This window comes from Jaculus jaculus, chromosome 9 (genome assembly GCF_020740685.1).
Source record: "Jaculus jaculus isolate mJacJac1 chromosome 9, mJacJac1.mat.Y.cur, whole genome shotgun sequence".
Classification (NCBI taxonomy): domain Eukaryota; kingdom Metazoa; phylum Chordata; class Mammalia; order Rodentia; family Dipodidae; genus Jaculus; species Jaculus jaculus.
The window spans coordinates 77485955-77505046 of record NC_059110.1 but is presented as its reverse complement, the minus strand read 5'-3'; the positions used below and the strand labels follow the sequence as shown (position 1 = coordinate 77505046).

General features: G+C 45.1%; 1 protein-coding gene across 1 annotated transcript in view; it reads left to right on the top strand.

The window, feature by feature from the left end:
* Itgae (integrin subunit alpha E) overlaps positions 1-8508 on the top strand; it is a gene marked incomplete at its 5' end in the record, with an annotated part of 69894 nt that extends 61386 nt beyond the window's left edge. The window contains 2 exons of the mRNA XM_012952196.2: positions 7171-7284; positions 8192-8508. Of these exons, the coding sequence (XP_012807650.2) occupies positions 7171-7284; positions 8192-8287 (210 nt within the window). The remainder of the gene's footprint in view (positions 1-7170; positions 7285-8191) is intronic.
* Between the last annotated feature and the right edge of the window lie 10584 nt (positions 8509-19092).

Below are 19092 nucleotides of genomic sequence, written 5' to 3'. Positions count from 1 at the left end.
ACCCTCCTGTTGCCTGCTATAACTTGTCTTCATTATTATTGTTTTTTTTTTGTTTGTTTGGTTTTTTTCGAGGTAGGGTTTCACTCTAGCCCCAGGCTGACCTGGAATTCACTATGTAGTCTCAGGGTGGCCTTGAACTCATGGTGATCCTCCTACCTCTGCCTCCCGAGTGCTGGGATTAAAGGCGTGCGCCACCACGCCTGGCTATTATTGTATTTTATTAGAGAGAGAGAGAGAATCAGAGTGCTAGGATCTCCACCTACTGCATTCAAACTCCAGATGTGTGTGCCACCTTGTGTGCATGTGGGATCTTGCACGCTCTCATCAGATTGTGTGTCTGGCTTATGTGGGACCTGGAGAATTGAACATGGCTCCTTAGGCTTTGGAGGCAAACACCTTCACCACTAAGCCATCTCTCCAGCCCTCCTGCTATCACTTTAAATCTTAGCTCTGCTACGAGCTACCACAAAAGTGACTGTGAACTTCTTGCCTCAGTTTTTCATCTGTTAAATAAGGCAAATAACTGAGAGGCCTACAGTGACCTTACCTGAAATAATTAGGCTACGATCAACAACAGTGTACTTTGATTTAAAAATATAATAATTTTGTCTGGGCATTGTGGTGCACACTTTTAATCCTAGCACTTGGAAGACAGAGGTAGGAGGATTGCCATGAGTTCAAGGCCAGCCTGGGACTACAAAGACTGCCAGGTCAGCCTGGGCTAGTGTGAGACCCTACTTTGAAAAATAAAAAAGAAAAAAGAAAAAGAAAAAGAAAACAAGCAAGAAAGGAAACATATTAACTTTGAAAATTATTTAGGATATAGTTGAAATGGGCCCTAAGTGAGAAATTGTTTTCTGTGTACATAAATGTCTTCCTAGTTTGTAGAATTAGTGTTTTGCTGCAGTATGAAAAATTTCATTACTTGAGGTGCATAATTCTTTTTGCAAAACTTAGTATAAGTACTAGAACTCTTGGAATTCATTTGCAGAAATATTACTAAGGTCAGATTGATGTCTGTGGCCTATGGCCTAGATGGTCCTGTGTGAGTTAACCTGCATTTTCATTCTATTTTTTTTTTTTTTTCGAGGTAGGGTCTCATGCTAGCCTAGGCTGACCTAGAATTCACTATATAGTCTCAGGGTGGCCTTGAACTCACAGCAATCCTCCTACCTCTGCCTCCTGAGTGCTGGGATTAAAGGCATGCACTATCATACCCTGCTACATTTTCATTTTTGTTGACACTTGCCTAGTGACATTGCTTCTTTCAGAGTTGGTCATTTCTGTGAACTCTTAAGTTAGGCATGAGTCCTCACTAGAGGAAATGTCAAGTCAGCAAACCTGGATTGCTAAGTAATAAATCCTCAATTTTCCTCCCTGGAGGAGGAGAAAGGAGCAATTCTCTATATATGTCAAAGTAGCACTTTTTTATTCTAGAGATTTATTTATTTATATTCTTCTTTATTTATTTTGAGAAAGTATTTCACTCCTGCCTGAACCCCCAATACTGGTACTATATGTGTGTACCACCACCCCCAGTTTATTTTGAAGTACCTATAATATAGAACATTATATGGAAGAAATGGAAGTGAAAATTCTTCATTTATAAATTTATGCTTTTATTTCTTTTTTAAAAATGTGTGTGTGTGTATATGCGTGTATTTCAAGGCAGGGTCTCACTCTAGCCCAGACTGACCTGGAACTCACTCTGAAGCTGGCCTTAAACTCACAGGGATCCTCCTACCTCTGCCTCCCAAGTGCTGGGATTAAAGGCATGTGCCACCATGCCCAGCTATGCTTTTATTTCTCCAAAATTCCTTTCTTTAAATTCAGTGTTCTTGGGTATGGGAAGATTGCTTAGCAGTGTAAAGTGCTTGCTTGTAAAGCCTTCCAACCTAGGTATGGTGGTTTGATTCAGGTGTCCCCCATAAACTTAGGTGTTCTGAATGCTAGGTTCCCAGCTGATGGATATTTGGGAATTAATGTCTCCTGGAGGGAGTGTATTGTTGGGGGCAGGCTTATGGGTGTTATATCCAGTTTTCCCATGTTTGGCACACTCTCCTGTTGTATGATCCACCTTATGTTGGCCAGGGGTGATGCTCACCTTCTGCTCATGTTGTCATTTTCCCTGCCATTGTGGAGATTCCTCCTCGAGCCTATAAGCCAAAATAAATTTCTTTTTCCCAGAAGGTGCTCTTGGTTGGGTGATTTCTATCAGCAATGTGAACCAGACTGCAACAGTAAAGTGGTACTGAGGGTGGGGTTGATGCTAGATACTTGACTATGTGGCTTTGGCCTTTTGGAGCTGATATTCAAGAGGAATGAGGAAGGATTTGAAACCTTGGCCTAAGAGATGCCTTGCAGTGCTGTAAGTACAGCTTGATGGACTATTCTGGTCAGAGTTGAAAGACCTGAATGCAGTAAGAACTATGGACTGTGAGGTATGGCTTATGACGGTGAGAAAGAGCTTTTCTTGGACTGGTCTGGCAGTTTGTATGAGAAGCTTACTGTTATGCCCGTGTCCTGAGAAGTTGTACAGGGATGCTTTGCATAGAAATGAACTGGTGTGAGCAGAGGAATATGGCACAGAAAGAAATCTTTAGTCCAAAACTGCTGCCTGTTCAGCTGCAATTAAGAGATTACAACCTTGGAGATTGGGCCAGATGACCTGCACTGGGACAACAGGAAGAATGTAGACTCTTTGGAAGGGGCCTGAGTGCTCAAGGAGTGTCCTGTTCTTCAAAGTCTGCTCTATTCCCCCCTGGATTAACAAATTGGCACACTACCTGGTATTGTGGAGTATAGAAATGCTGGAAAGAGAGGGTCATTGAGTTTGCAACATGGTTTTGTGTTTTGGAAATGGCCATGGGCAGTGTGAAGCAGGTTTGCTGGATGCCTGCATGGAGACCCCATGGGGCCATGAGGATGAACCGTGGATTGCAGTGGAGACCCATTGGAGATGCTGGGACTATGAGATTGCTGCCAAGGAAAGCTGCTGGCCCGATGAAGTTTTCCAGGACTGTGAGTAGCCTAGCTGGAGGGGTGGAATTGGAATGCCGGAGACTTGTTGCTGGTTAGAATTATCAGTCTTGGAGATTTGTCAATGGCTAGAGTTGTTGGACTTGGAGTTACAGTTTGATGTTTGCCCTGGTTGTTTTAAATCTTGCATTGGCTGGATATTTCTTTGCTATGCCATGGTCATCTTTTGTAGTGTGAATGTTTATTCTGTGCCATTTTGGTTTTTTTGAGGTTATTTTTTGGTATTATGGCTCAGTGAAAAGATCTTGGACTATGGGGATGTATGAACATCATTGGAATTGGTAAAAACTATGGGGACTTTTAAAGTTAGACTGCATGCATTGTATTTTACATCATGTATGGATATCAGTTTATGGGGGCCAGGGGCAGAATGTGGTGGTTTGATTCAGGTGTCCCCCATAAACTTAGGTGTTCTGAATGCTAGGTTCCCAACTGACGGATATTTGGGAATTAATGCCTCCTGGAGGGAGTGTATTGTTGGAGGCAGGCTTATGGGTGTTATAGCCAGTTTCCCCATGCCAGTGTTTGGCACACTCTCCTGTTGTATGGTCCATCTTATGTTGGCCAGGTGGTGATGCTCACCGTCTGCTCATGTCATCATTTTCCCTGCCATTGTGGAGATTCCCCCTCGAGCCTATAAGCCAAAATAAACCTCTTTTTCCCAGAAACTGCTCTTGGTTGGGTGATTTCTATCAGCAATGCAAACCGGACTGCAACACTAGGTTCAGTACCTAAGCCACCCACGTAAACAAGATACAAAAAGTAGCACAAGCATCTGGTGTTTATTTGGAGATGCAAGAGGCCCTGGTGTGCACAACACATATACACATGCAAATGTATAAATAAAAAAAATTTTGTTTGTTTTTCAAGGTAAGGTCTTGCTCTAGCCCAAGCTGACCTGGAATTCACTATGTAGTCTCAGGGTGGCCTTGAACTCATGGTGATCCTCCTACCTCTGCCTCCTGAGTGCTGAAATTAAAGATGTACAGCACCATGCTCAGCTAAAAATTTTGTTTTATTTATTTTGAGCAAGAGAGAGAGAGAGAAAGAGAGAGAGAGAGAGAATGGGCACACCAGGGCCTTCAGCTGCTACAAATGAACTCCAGGTGTGTGTGCCCCCTTGTGGCACATGTGCAACATTATGTGCTTGTGTCACTGTGTGTCTGGCCATGTGGGACCTGGAGATTTGAACATGAGTTATTAGGTTTCGCAGGCAAATGCCTTAACTGCTAAGATAGTTTTCTAGCTATAAAATATTTTTCGTTTTAAAAATATTTTATTTGAGGGTGCCCTGAGACTCCACAGTGAATTCCAGGTCAGCCTGGCCTAGAGTGAGACCCTACCTCAAAAAAACAAACAAACAAATCTCCCAAAATTTTATTTATTTACTTATTTGAGAGGAAGAGGCATATAGAGAGAAAGAGAGAATGGGTATACTAGGGCATTTAGCCACTGCAAATGAACTCCAGGTGCATGTGCCCCCTTGTGCATCTGGCTTATGTGGGTCTTGGGAATCAAACCAGGGTCCTTAGGCTTTGCAGCCAAATGCCTTAACCACTAAGCTAGTTCACCAGCCCCTAAATTTTTTTAAAGTCAAAAAAATTTTAGTGTTCTAAGTCAGCAAAATAAGAAGTAGTACCTACCACGTACCTAATGTGCAATGAATCTATGGGTATAAATAGCTGCACTGTATGGACATATGCTGTTTTTCTAGGGAGGGAGGCAGACCAGGCTCAGTAGCCTGCCTCCTTCGATAGTGATGCCTTTGGTAGTGATGCCTTCCCTCATGGCCAGTACAGAGTTGCCACATATTCAAATGCTCTGTAGGTTGAATATCTCTTATCCAAAATGCTTGGGACCAGACTTCCCTTTGAAGTGTTTCTGATTTTAGAGTTTTTCAGATCTTGGAATTTTTAAAAAATATTTTTTAGTTTTATTTATTTGAGAGAGAGAATGGGTGTGCCAGGGCCTTTGACCACCACAAACAAACTCCAGACATGTGTGCCCCCTTGTGCATCTGGTTTATGTGGGTCCTGAAGGATTGAACCTGGGTCCTTTGGCTTTGTAGGCAAGCGCCTTAACTGCTAAGCCATCTCTCCAGCCCCAGATCTTGGAATTTTGTAGACTAGTTGAGTGTTGCAGTTATTATTTCTTTGCTGGGAAAAACATCTAACCAGAAATAGCTTATAGGAAGAAAAGATTAACTTCAGGCTTACAGATTCCAGGGGAAACACCGTAAGTGGAAGAAGAAGCTGGCTCACTTGCATAGGTCCATAGCAGAGAGACACCACCAACAGCCAGCAAACATGAACAGCTGGAGCTTGAACTGGCTGCCTGTACACCCAGTAGGGCTGCACTCAAAGATCCACCCCAAATGACACCTCCTCCAGGAGGCTGCTGGAGACCTAAGCAGGAAGCTGAACCTTACTAAAAATCCCTGAGGCTTTGGGAAAATACATTCACATTCAAACCACCACACTGAGCATTCCTAACCTGAATCCAAAAGCTGGCATCCTCCAAAATGCAAACATTTTGGGTTAAGCTGATGTTCAGCTAGTATTTTCACAGGACAGAGTATATAACAGGAAGAAAGAGGATTTCTCTTCTTGTGCCTTCCCATGGAAGAAACTTCCTTTACATGTTGTTAGTACAGGCTGATTTCTGAGTCACCGGTGAAGGAGAATGTTCTGTTATGATTAGCTTCCTGGTGATTCCTGAACAGCATATAGAGAAAAAAGGCTATTGAGCCATTGACCATCACCATCCATGTTTGTCACAAGCAGTGCACCCTGTGTCCTGCTTCTCCCTTACCTTCTGCCACGGTAGCTTTCTTTGGTGACAAAGGGAGAAGCTTTGAGTAACAGATGTGTTGTTTCCACTCAAATCTGGTCACTTGGAACTTCCCTTCATTTATTATTATTATTATTTTTTCCAAGTCCAAGGTAGGGTCTCTCTCTAGCCCAGGGTGACCTGGAATTTACTATGTAGTCTCAGGGTAGCCTCAAACTCACTGTGATCTTCCTCCCTTTGCCTTCTGAGTGCTGGGATTAAAGGTGTGTGCTGCCATATCTGGCACCTTCATTTCTTTAATCCAGGTTCTGTAGTCCCATTGCTTTCCTCCACCTTCTGCTTTTTATAGAAGAGAAAGCCAGCTCTGTCCCCATGTTTCCTGTGGTGCTGTTGCTTTATATGACCCTACTCTCAAGGCCCAGAGCTTACTACTGTAAAGATCAGCTACCTGTTGGCCAAGTGGGGCCTGGAGGCCCAGCCCTAAATCAGTCGGCATGCATAAATTAACTGGAAAGGCCCCAAGGGTAAATCTGGGTAATTCCATATCCCATATGTAAATCTCTCCCAAGAATCCCTGATCTAAATGCTTAAACACAGGGTACTCTGCATCATAGCAGGGAATCATCGTGACCCTCTGGCCACTACCCAGGAAGGCCAGGTCTCAGTTGCCATTTCAAGGCTTGTCTCCTGAGCTTTTCAGCTGAGCTCTGTTGGTGAGAGGAGACTAGACTCCCAACATCAGGAGATCCTCAGGAAAACAAGAGAAGCAGATGACTAGTGGGAGGACTCTTTATAAGTACTGCCTGGACACAGTTCTGCACTTACTGTGTTGTCACCGAGGACTGTGTACTCTGAGCCTGGTGAAGAGCACTGCAATCCCTGTTGGGGAAAAAATATATTGCCAAAGACTTTAGAGGTCTGTGCAAGATTTAAAAACATCTGACAGAGGTGGAAAGGACTTGGAGATCATTTCAACCTTGAAGATAATGAGCATGGGTTCAAGGACCTAGAGAGGCACAGCTGGCTCTAGAATTGGTTTGCTGTCCCTGATGCTAACCCTCTTTCAGATTGGCAGACATTGATAACACAAGGGCACACTCTTTTGATGATGTAACTCTTCAGCAGATACCAGAATAGTTTCTTACGAAGTATTTTGGTATTAGATAATTTTAGTGATCTAGATGCTGCATCAGGCGATGCTCAGCTTTTTGCTGTCCTGCCATTGGTCTTGATCAATACTTCTGATGCTGCCAAATCCTCCTTTGTTCTTTAAAATAACATATGGTGTTTTTTTCTCATTTGTTTTACTGATTTATTGGATGATCTCTTCACCTGGTCAAGATCACGGTCATCTTCCTGAAGGATGAGGAATCCGCCCCCTCTTTGCCACTCATCATCGGCAGCAGTGTTGGAGGCCTTGTGGTTTTGGTCGTGATTGTAGCCATCCTATTCAAGGTCAGTTCTATTCATGCTCCAGTGCTGGGCCCAGAGCCCTAGAAGGCAACCCTGCATGTAGCACAGCTGCCCTGGCCCTGTGGCCATTTTTTCCTCTTGCTGCAGCTATACACTCTGTTTAGGCAAATGAACCGGACAGTTTGTCTGAAAGTATAAAAGCCAGTTGAAATATTGGAGCATAGATCTCACTGTCATTCCCGTTTAAAGTTCTTTCCTTGTCTTCCCTATCCCAAAGTCTAAACTCTTTCAGTACTATTCAAAGCTCACTACTCCCTGGCCTCTTTCCCTTGGCACCTTAAGTCTATTTCCTCCAGATCAGTTGAACCATTCCCTATGTGGGTTCACACCTCTCTGCTGGTAAGCATGTGACTCTCCTTGCCAGACATATCTGTCCCCACTGTCTTTCCTTGCTCACACTCTTCCCTGAAAACCCAGACAGATTTCTGCATTTTTGCAGTGGCTTATGTGCTTGTCCTGAGAACTCCCTTCTGAAAACTTCCAGTACAGTCATTGCTCTGTATTATAATTAGTCTGAGACTTTTTTCTAGACTGAGTTTCCTGATGTAGCAGGTCATGCTTGCTTGCTTTCTGTCCTCATCTTCCTAAATAGGACTAGATCCAGCACAGCTGAAACAGTGCTGTTTCGCAGTTAGTTAAGTTAAAAGAGTTTAAGTGCATGAGGGGTTCAGAGATAGCTCTGATTAGGGGATGAGCACTAGAAGAGGCAGACTGAAAAAGGCACAAAGAATTGCCTTTTAGGGAGAGACAGAGGAGGATAGGGTAAGGGAAGAGAAATGTGAGAAATAGAGGGGCCTGGGGGCTGTTTAGGTGACAACCAGAATGCCGGATCTGTAAGACCTGTAGCTGTTTCAGGCCTGTGATTGGGCTTTTCCTCCCTGTGCTTCAGTGTGGCTTTTTTAAAAGAAAATATCAACAGCTGAACCTGGAGAGCATAAGGAGAGCCCAGCTGAAAGTGGACAAGCAACTTGAAGAAGAAAATTAGGACCCTTCTCTTCAGCCATGGTGGAAGAGTCCGCCAGTCAGCCCTAGCACCTCTAGAAACTTGGTGTCATGCACTCCTTCTCCTATGATGAGTTGGAGGAGCACCAGACAAGTGGTGGGATGTCGTTTTCACTATACCTGCTCCCCAAAGTGTCTGCACTGTGCAAAAAAGGAAAATTGAGACACAGTTGACATTAAATAAAGCTAAACTTTTCTTAACAATAGTGCCTTCTATATGTAAATATTCTTTATAATTTGTAATGTATTTTGATATCTGATAGGCTAAGTTTTCCCTTTTTTGAGGTGGGGTCTCACTGTAGCCCAAGCTGACCTGAAACAGCAATCCTCCTACCTCAACCTCCCAAGTGTTGGGACTAAAGGCGTGTGCCACCATGCCCAGCTTTCACTTAAAAAAAAATTGATTGTATTCTTTCAGATAAATCTCTTTTTTTTTTTTTTGTTTATTAAAAAAATTTTAAAAGCCGGGCGTGGTGGCGCACACCTTTAATCCCAGCACTCGGGAGGCAAAGGTAGGAGGATTGCTATGAGTTCGAGGCCACCCTGAGACTCCATAGTGAATTCCAGGTCAGCCTGGGCTAGAGTGAGACCCTACCTCGAAAAATCAAAAAAAAAAAAAAAAACCACAAAAAACAAACAAACAAAAAATTTAAGCTAGGCGTGGTGGCACATGCCTTTAATCTCAGCATTTGGGAGGCAGAGGTAGGAGAATTGCCGTGAGTTCGAGGCCTGCCTGAGACTACATAGTGAATTCTGGGTCAGCCTGGGCTAGAATAAGTAAAAGGCATATGTTACTATGCCTGACCTTCCACCTTATTTTTTGAGACAGTCTCTCAGTGAACCTGAGACCAATTTGGCTAGACTAGTTAGCCAGTGAGCTCCAGGGATCCACTTGTCTCTGCTTCTTTAGTGTTGGGATTACAAGCATGTACTACCATACCATACCCAGCTTCTACATAGGTCCTTGTGCTTGTGTGGCCAACTGATCCATCTCCCCCTTGACCCCCCGTTATTATTATTATTTTTTGTTTGTTTGTTTTTTGAGGTAGAGTCTCACTCTAGCTCAGGCTGACCTGGAATGCACTATGTAGTCTCAGGGTGGCCTCAAACTCACAGCAATCCTCCTACCTCTGCTTCCCAAGTGCTGGGATTAAAGGTGTGTGCCACCATGCCTGGCTCATTATTATTATTATTATTATTATTGGCTTTTCGAGGTAGGGTCTCACTCTAGCCCAGGCTGACCTGGAATTCACTCTGTTGTCTCAGGGTGGCCTTGAACTCACAGCGATCCTCCTACCTCTGCCCCCTGAGTCCTGGGATTAAAGGAATATGCCACCACACCAGGCTATTTTTTTGAGACAGGGTTTTACTATGTAGTCCAAGCTATCTTAGAACTTGAAACCCTTGTGCCTCAGCCTCCTAAGTGCTGAGATTACAGAAGTATGGCATCATGCCAGGCCTGAGCTTTGTACTCCACATGGTCTTTATCTCTATTTTGTGGAGAAGAAAACACTTGCTCAAGGCCACAAGGCTTGTATATGGCAGAGCCATTGTTCAGTGTTTGTTTGATCCTAAATCTAATGCTTTTTCCATAAAAACTTCTGCTAACCTGGCTAGAAACTGCTGAAGAAGAAGAATCAGAGGAAGAAGCTGACTAAAGAACCAGCCAAAGCCTTAAATTGTGCAAAACATACTGTTGCTATGATGTAACTGCATTTGACCTAACCACTGCGAAAATTCATTCTGCTGCAATGTTTTCACAATATTTAAAGCAGAAGCACGTCAGTAAGGTTTCCTTCTGCATAAGGTTTTTTGTAGTGTAATGTCTTAATCATAGTCTACCATCAAATATTTTAGGAGTATCTTTAATGTTTAGATAGTATATTAGCAGCATGCAATAATTAAATCCTAAGTTCTCAAGCAGAGGCAGTCTATTGCAAGGACCTTCTTTGCTGCCAGTTATCATAGGCTGTTTTAAGTTAGAAACTGAATAGCAACACTGAATACTGTAGAAATGCACTTGCTCAGTAATACTTGAGTTGTTGCAATATTTGATTATCCATTTGGTTGTTACAGAAAAATTCTTAACTGTAATTGATGGTTGTTGCCGTAATAGTATATTGCCTGTATTTCTACCTCTAGTAATGGGCTTTATGTGCTAGATTTTAATATCCTTGAGCCTGGGCAAGTGCACAAGTCTTTTTAAAAGAAACATGGTTTACTTGCACAAAACTGATCAGTTTTGAGAGATCTATAGTGCCCTTGAAGTGGTTTTTGTGGGTGTGAAACAAATGGTGAGAATTTGAATTGGTCCCTCTTATTATAGTATTGAAATTAAGTCTACTTAATTTATCAAGTCATGTTCATGCCCTGATTTTATATGCTTGTATCTATCAATAAACATTGTGATACTTGAAAAAAAAAAAAAAAAGACTGGGCAAGGCACTGGTAACAGCCCCAGAGTAGAGTGGTGATTTTTAGTCCTGGGTAGGCGGAAGAATGACAGGCAGAGCTCAGCTGTTTGGGTCCTTTGGCCCTACCCCTGAAGACTCTGATGCTGCCAACCTGGGCCTGGGTACCTGCTCCTTTGACACACCTCAGGATGTAGGAGTTAAATTCTGTAAGAGCTAGTTGTGACATCAGAGTTTCTGCATGAGTGCACATTGCTGCTAGGTAATTATGCACACTTGGAGTCTTAACTAAAAGTTGCAAATTCAAGTTACTTAATTCTGTGGTAAAATCTGTTGAAGCATTCTATGAAAAACACAAAAATAAAGGCTTGGTCATTTTACACTGGACACCGGTATACATGCTAAAGGAATTTAATTAATTCCTTTTATTTTTCCATGTGTGCATGAGAGCGCGCATGCACACACACAGAGAGAGGGAGATGGGGAGAGCAAAAAAATTCTTTTGTAAGGCTTTAAAAATATTTTAAATTAATTTTATTTATGAGAGAGAGAGAATAGGCCGGAAGGATGACGGTGGGGGCATAAGAATTATGTGCAAGGATCTGGGAAGCCACAGGCATGCTGATATTTTATATGAGTATTTCATGCTCATTCTGCTTTCATTACCAGTCTATTCCTGTGGACTGGGAGTAGGAGATGGATGTGAGAAAGTTCACGCTGGGAGAAATCACTGCAGGGAGAAGGACAGGAGCTTTGCTCTAAGATGGGCCACGTTGGGTTGTCATTGCCCAGTGGCTTTGGTTGACTTAAGTGTGAATCTCTGTCCTTTTAGTAGCCAAGAAACTAGCACTCACCTCTTTACTGTTTTTTTTTTTAAATATATTTTAAATTTTTAATTATTTGCAAGCAGAGAAAGAAGAGAGACAGAGAGAAGGGTGTGCCAAGGCCTCCAGGTACTGCAGACAGATGCATACACCATCTTGTGCATCTGGCTGCAAACTCAGGTCCTTAGGTTTTATAGGCAAAGACCTTAATGGCTGAGCCACCTCTCCAGGCTGTCTTTACTGTTTTTAAATGTTTGGTACCTCAGTAGAGTTTCTCCTCAGATCAGATATTAGAGCTAAGTAATAAACACCAACCTGTCAGTTAGGATGGGTCAGGTCACAGGAATGCTTTCCACAGCCAGAAGCTTCCTTTTTCCTGTTGGCTATATTTAAACAATGTTAATAATGCATGTCCTTACTCGGATCAGAAATATTTATTATGAGATGTGTTGGTCATAGCAGAACTGCCCAGAGCCAAGGGAAAACGAAAAGATAGGATGCCTTGTGAGGCCTTTCCATGCCATGCCCCTTCCATTCTTGTCTAAGCCTCTCAGGGTGGGCAGAACTCTGAAGGAGGGCTGGGTTACCTTGTAGTAACCTTTGTCCAAGGCCAACTTAAAATCTCTCACCTTCTGGCTTAAAAGCTTGTAAATAATATCTCAACCTCCACTCCAAAAAACCTCCCACATTCTGTGTGATTTATTTGCGTTTTATCTTCCTTAATATCATTGAGTATATTATTTCTTGAGATAGTGAGCTTCTTACCTTTTAGGCCAAGGGGAAGTTTTGTTTCACTCTTATTAGGGCTGAGGGAAGTCCATACATCTCTGGAAGCTGCAAATGTGCCCAAGTGATACCCCCAAGCCACTGATAGAAGTACAATGCTACAGGTAATTTCCTGCAGCCACCCCTCCTGTGGCCATCTCTCCTGCAGTCAGCGTTTTATCTCTTGAATCCTGTTCAACTTGATCTCTATAGAAATGGAAACTTGAAGGAGGGATCATTCTCCTGCCTCCCATCATACCACACTTTCTCCCCATTGCCTGTACAATTCATAGGAGGGAAGAATGGTATGGGGAACACATTGGAATTAGAGATAGGAGGATCTGTGCCCCTAGGCCCAGCATCCAGCACATTTCCTTAGAGTTGAGGGGGCGGAGGAGAAGCTATGTGAGAAGATCCACTTTGGTTTCTGCTGGATACTGTCTCAGAACTCAGAGCAAAGCAAGATGGTTCTAGCAGCTGGGCCTGGTGGTACCCGCCTTTAATCCCAGCACTTAGGAGGCAGAGATAGGAGGACCACTGTGAATGCAAGGTCAGCCTGAGACTATGGAGTGTGTTCCAGGTCAGCCTGGGCTAGAGTGAGACCCTACCCTTGAATAATCAAAACAAACCAACCAAGATGGTTCCAAAAGTGATTCCAAAGCACTTAGAACAACAGATTAAAAAGGTGGCATGTCTTAGGAGAAAACAGAAAAATGAAGTAAAAAATAAAGAAACCCTTTAGAAATTGATGTTATAACTTCCCATCACTTCATTGCAAGCACCCTACATCGTCCAACTATACCCAGGCTTGTGGACCAGACAGAGCAGTGCTGTAGCTGCTGAGCCTGGCTGTACTTCAGGAGGTGTGCTCATTGTAATATCCAAGGTGTGTCCTCTGAGAGGAAGAGGGTGGAGTGAGGGAATCAGGAAGGGAGCGTTAACTACTTTGAGGACTAGCCATGTCTCCATCCTTTGACCCTAACTGCAGGAGTGACAGTTAAAGGCACCTGATAGTGGCTCCTGGGACAGTGGAAGTCCCTTCCCCTGCCCACCAAGGCACCAAGAGAGTCATTTTCCTCTGAGGACCTCTACACAACTGGAGTGGAAGGCCATGTTCATGAGCCTCTGGCCCCAGCAGTAACCTCCCTCCACAGTGACAGAATAGATGTGGAAGCTACATGCTAAATGGTCTCTAGAAGAATCAGTAGTCCCTAGAGAACAGTCCAAGATCCCTAACAAATAGCCCAGATCTTGTTTCAGCAAGTGTAGTGGGCATTGTAGTGAGCTCTCTGGATAGTTTGCCATGTTCTTGGTAACAATAGGGCCAATTTCTTGGGCTATGCATCCAGGTTACTTGGGTCCAGTTCTGATACAAGGACTTTACTAGCAGTATGGTCATGGACACATCTAACATTTTAGGCAAAGTCTGAGCAGGAATGAGACCAACTGCATGGGGCGGGGGGTTTGTGAGGGTTAACTGCAGTCCTCTGTGTAAGGAAGGCCCTTAGAGCAGGGTTCTGGGGTAGTGAATGCTGACGGGTCCTCCCTGTGACAATGGTGATGGAGATTTTATCAGAGCACACTGACATGAGGCCAGGTAGGATGAAGGAAGGCTGTCTCTGAAAGCAGTAGGCAATAGGATGGAGGTGTAGCTCAGAGAGGGAGTGTGAGCTTAGCGTTTGCAGGACCCTAAGGGGAAGAAATGGCCTTGCTTTTGGAAACATTCTGACGTTTTAATAATGCAAATGTGAAATCCAGAGCACTCTTCTCCCCTGTGTACACAGGGTATTAAGCCTGACCTTGTGGGGGTGCTACGTTGGTCCCAGGATGTGCATATGGGATGCAAATACTTGGGGGCACAGCTTTGTTCATATTGTTTTGACTAACCCACAGGAAGAAATATGCCCCATGTCATGATGTCAAATACAGCCATAAACTTGAAACAGTAGCTTAGTGAAATCAAATCCTCCCTGACTTCTTAAATATCTTAATATTATGTGTGTGTGTGTGTGTGTGTGTGTGTGTGTGTGTGTGTGTATGTATGTATGTATATATACATATATGCTTCTGCTTGTAATCTAGTGAGTTGCTGCAATGTGTATATAAGATGAGGGTAGCTCTTCCCCCTCTAGGGCCCCCTCACATGGTCCCTCAAGCTTCTAGGTAGTTCTGTCAGAAGTTGAAACCAGCTCTTGGCAGGGCAACTAACTGCAGGAAGAGCTGCCAGCACTAGAGGGAAACAAAACCAATGCTTCTCTCTAAAGCCCTAGGGGCAGTTGTGACAGGTCAAGGGGCAGGGGCCTGGTGTCCCAGCCTTTCCAGACATACACAGTAGGTGCTTAGTAAACGTTTTATGAAGGAAGAATGGAAAAAGTAGCTAGGGCCAAGTCTGGGTGCATGCTTGGGAATCCCAGCACTCAGGGGGCCAAGGCAGGAGGGTCATCAGTTCTATGTCAGCCTCAGACCTTGTAAAAATAAATGGTTGGGCTGGAGAGATTGCTCAGTGGTTGAAGGCATGTGCTTGCAAAGCTTGATGGCTCAGGTTTGAGTCCTCAGTACCCATGTAAGGCTATGTAGACAAAGTGGCACATCCATCTGGAGTTTATTTGCAGTAGCAGGTGTTCCTGTGCGCCTGTACTCAATCTCTTTCTCTCTTTTAAATAAATAAATAAATATCTTAAAAAATTATTTGCAAGGGGGGGGGACAGAGAGGGAGGAGAGACAGAGGAGAGAATGGGTGCACCAGGGCTTCTAGCCACTGCAAATGAATGCTAGATGCATGCACCACTTTGTGCATCTGGCTTTATGTGGATACTGAGGAATTGAACCTGGGTCCTTAGACATTGCAGGCAAGCACCTTAACCTCTGAACCTCCTCTCCAGCCTATATATATAATATTTTTTTGGAGGTATCGTCTCACTCTAGCTCAGGCTGACCTGGAATTTACTTTGTAGTTTCAGGGTGGCCTCAAACTCACAGCGATCCTCCTACCTCTGCCTTCTGAGTGCTGGGATTAAAGGCATGCACCACAACACCTGGCTCATAAGTATGCCTTTTTTTAGTGGTGGAGGCAAGGCTGGACTGGGGCTAGTGGGCTCTATGTCCTGGTATCTCAGCACAGCTCTGGGAGATTCTTCCACAGAACAAACAGGCTTTTGCCACAAAACCTAGAACTCCTTTGGGAAATGCAAAGGCACATACAGTACTTTCTTTTGAGCTTCTTGTTTTATTTAAAATAATAGAAATTCAGTGAGAATTCCTGGCATGGTGATTATCTCTTCCCACCTGGATATAAAGAAGCCATATACCATCCCAACTCCTGGTCAACACAGGAAGGAGGATTGTCAGTTCCTCAAAAGTTCTAAGTCTTAAGCAGGATGTGGTGGTGGACTCCTTAAATCCCAGCACTTGGGAGGCAGAGGTCGGGGGGTCTCCATGCATTTGAGGCCACCCTGAGACTACACAGTGAATTCCAGGCCAGTCTGGACTACAGTGAGACCCTACCTCAAGAAACAAAACAGGTTGGTCTTCAGTCTTTCTTAACCAAAGAGGCCTCAAGAGGGCAGTTGCAGAGGGGCCATCATGTGATCCTTAGATCAGGGTGGGGAGAACTAGACTCCTAGCTGGCTCCTTAACAATTGGAAAAGAAAACACCTCCACTTAGGGCTCCCTCCACATAGGGCTGGAGTTGATGACCAGGCTGTTAGTACCCTGGATGAAGCTTTCATCTGGATGGTTGAGTACACGTTGTCAGATGTGAGGGCCATGTGGTTTTGTGATATGATCTTAGAGATGTTGGGACAGCTGGGTCCTCTGGACCACTTGAGTAAGACTGGGCTTTGGGGATGCTTTCCAGACTCATTCTTTCAGGGCCAAATGCAACTTCAAGGATTCCCATTGGCCTTTTTTTCTTTTTGAGATTTATTTTTATTTTTATTTATTTATTAGAGAGAGAGAGAGAATGGGCATACTGGGCTTCTAACCACTGCAAATAAACTCAAGATGCATGCGCCACCTTGTGCAGCTGGCTTACGTGGGATCTGGAGAATCAAACCTGGATCTTTAGGCTTCCAAGGCAAGTGCCTTAACTGCTTAGCCATCTCTCCAGCCCTCCCATCAGCTTTTTAAGTTCATCTTTCCACCTTACCCTGGAGCAGTGTTTTCAGGTGGTGAGCACCTTTGAGGTTTCCATGGAGGAGGCTCCTGGTTGTGGAGTACCATACTAGGAGGGTTGAGGTGAAAGCTGGCAGGAGAAAGGATGCCTTCAGCATCCCAGGACTATGACAGGGTGGCAGCTGTGAATCCTCCCTATTTTTTTTTAAAGAAGGGGGATGGAGAGATGTCTTAGTGGTTAAGGTGTGTTGCAGTCAGGTTCATATTGCTGGCAGAAATCAGCCGACCACAAGCAGCTTCAGGGAAAAAGAGTTTATTTTGGCTTACAGACTCAAGGGGAAGCTCCATGATGGCAGAGAAAACGATGGCATGAGCAGAGGGTGGACAATGGCAACAGGAGAGTGTGCCAAACACTGGCAAGGGTAAACTGGCTACAACACCCATAAGCCCGCCTCCAACAATACACTCCCTCCAGGAGACGTTAATTCCCAAATCTCCATCAGCTGGGAACCTAGCATTCAGAACACCTAAGTTTATGGGAGACACCTGAACCAGACCACCACAGGGTCCTTACCTGCAAAGCCTAACTACCCAGGTTCAATTCCCCAGTACCCACATAAAACCAGATGCACAAAGTGAGTGGCACATGCATCTGGAGTTCATTTGCAGCTGCTAGAGGCCATGGTGTGCCCATACACTCGTTCTCTCTCTCTCTCTTCCTTCTTCCCCTCTCTCTTTCCTTACAAATAAGTAAAATTTAGAAAGAAAACAGCCCTACGTTTGTCCACTCATTTGACAAATATGTCCAGAACTAGTGTGTGGCAGGCACAGTGCTGCTGGTCCATGATACAGAGTTGTTCAAGGTAGGTCCCTACCCTCTAGGAGCTCCTGGTGTTAGTGGGGAGCACACGCCATAAGTTAATTAGATCATCTCAAACAGTGACAAGTATGCTTGGGGAACAAAATGGGGTCATGAGAAAGAAGGTGGTTGGGGGTAGGGCCTACACTAGGTAATATGCTACATTAGATAATAAGGACAGCCTCCTGGAGGAACAGGCACTCAGGTTGAACTTGAATCTGTAAAGATTTGGTTTCCAAATGTCACTGTGAGAGCAAAATGCAGGTCTCCAGCCTCCCCCTCCTAGAGTTAGTGAATGGAAAAATTGATTTTCCTTTTGTTTCTTCCATATTGTTCCTATGCATTGTAAAAGTGGAGATCTTCTTCCTTAAGATTTACTTTTAGGGAGGATCATGCCTGGTGGACTTCAGGGTCTCTCCAACTCCCAGAGCCCATGGTTCCACGAGGAAGCTTGGTATTGGGGAGAAGAGTAGGGATGGCGTGCTTGGAGGCAGATGCACAAAATTAGTGTGCGCAACTCCCTCATTACACAGTCCCTCAACCTACAGAGCCCATTATCTCATACAGCCACTCACCACACACAATTCCTCACTACAGCAGCTCATCACACACAGCCCCTTACCACAGAACCTCTGATCACAGAGCCCCTCACTACACAGCCTCTTACTACACACGGCTCCTCATTACCCACAGCCTTTCACCACATAGAGCTCCTCATCACACATAGCCTTTCATCACACACAGCCCCTCATTATACACAGCTCCCCATCACACAGTCCCTCACCACACGCAACGTCTCACTACACACAGCCTCTCACCACGCAAAGCTCATCACACAGTTCCTCATCATACACAACCCCGCGCCACACAGAGCCCCTCATTATACACAGCCCTTTGTCGCAGTCTTTCACCACACACACAGTGTTCTCATGGCTAACACTAGTTCCAAAGCTCAGCTCCAGGTACCTTCACTCCCTCCCCTCTCTGTTCAGTTTCAGAGGGCAGCAGTTCTAGCAGCCCGAGTTAGGCCATCTCTTGTTTGGGGAAATACTCTGTCTCTAGGCATATTTTAGGATCCTATGCCTTGGTGCCCTGGTTCTCCCTACCCCACCGCACCTGCTTTGGGACCCATTGGCAACTGGCTCCAGGGAGTGTGAGGTTTAAATACTGTTGCACCAGCTATGGTGGGAAGGTCTTAATTACAGCCAGCAGGCAACTAGGAACCTGCAAGCTTGTCTGATAGCCTGCGTGGTGAGGGCCAGGGCACCCCAAAGAAAGAGATACTTTCCAGGACAGTCTGGCCAGGGAAGTGGGGAACCCTACAGGGATTTTATCCCCTCCTCTCCTACACTTCTTGCCCTATACCTTCACCACCTGCCAGGCCTCTGTTTCCCCCTTTAGTGGGATTCCCGTGGGAGGAGAGAAAGGGAGGATGGGGTGTGCCTCGCAAAGCGTCCTTCCTCCTTCCTTATCTCCTCTCTCCTGCCCAGCAAACCGCAGCCGGCAGCTACTTCTGCGGACTCAGTGGCTGGGAGCTCGGCCTGGCCGTGTGTCACGGTCAGCCTAGGTAGAGGCGGTGGCAAGGTCGCAGTCCTAGTCCTAGCTGCCGGGTCAGCCCGCCTGGTGCCCGGCGCCGCGCCGGGTGCCCAGGGCCTGCGCGACCGTCGGTGCCGGTGCCGTGGGAACCGCGCGCCCCAAGGCTGCGGCAGCGCGGACGCAGAGCGCCCGGCCGGGCGCGGGCCAGCGGGCGGCGGCGGCTCCCTTGCGGCACACGTGAGGCTGGGCGCTGGGCAGGCCCGGGTGAGCGGGCGGCGGC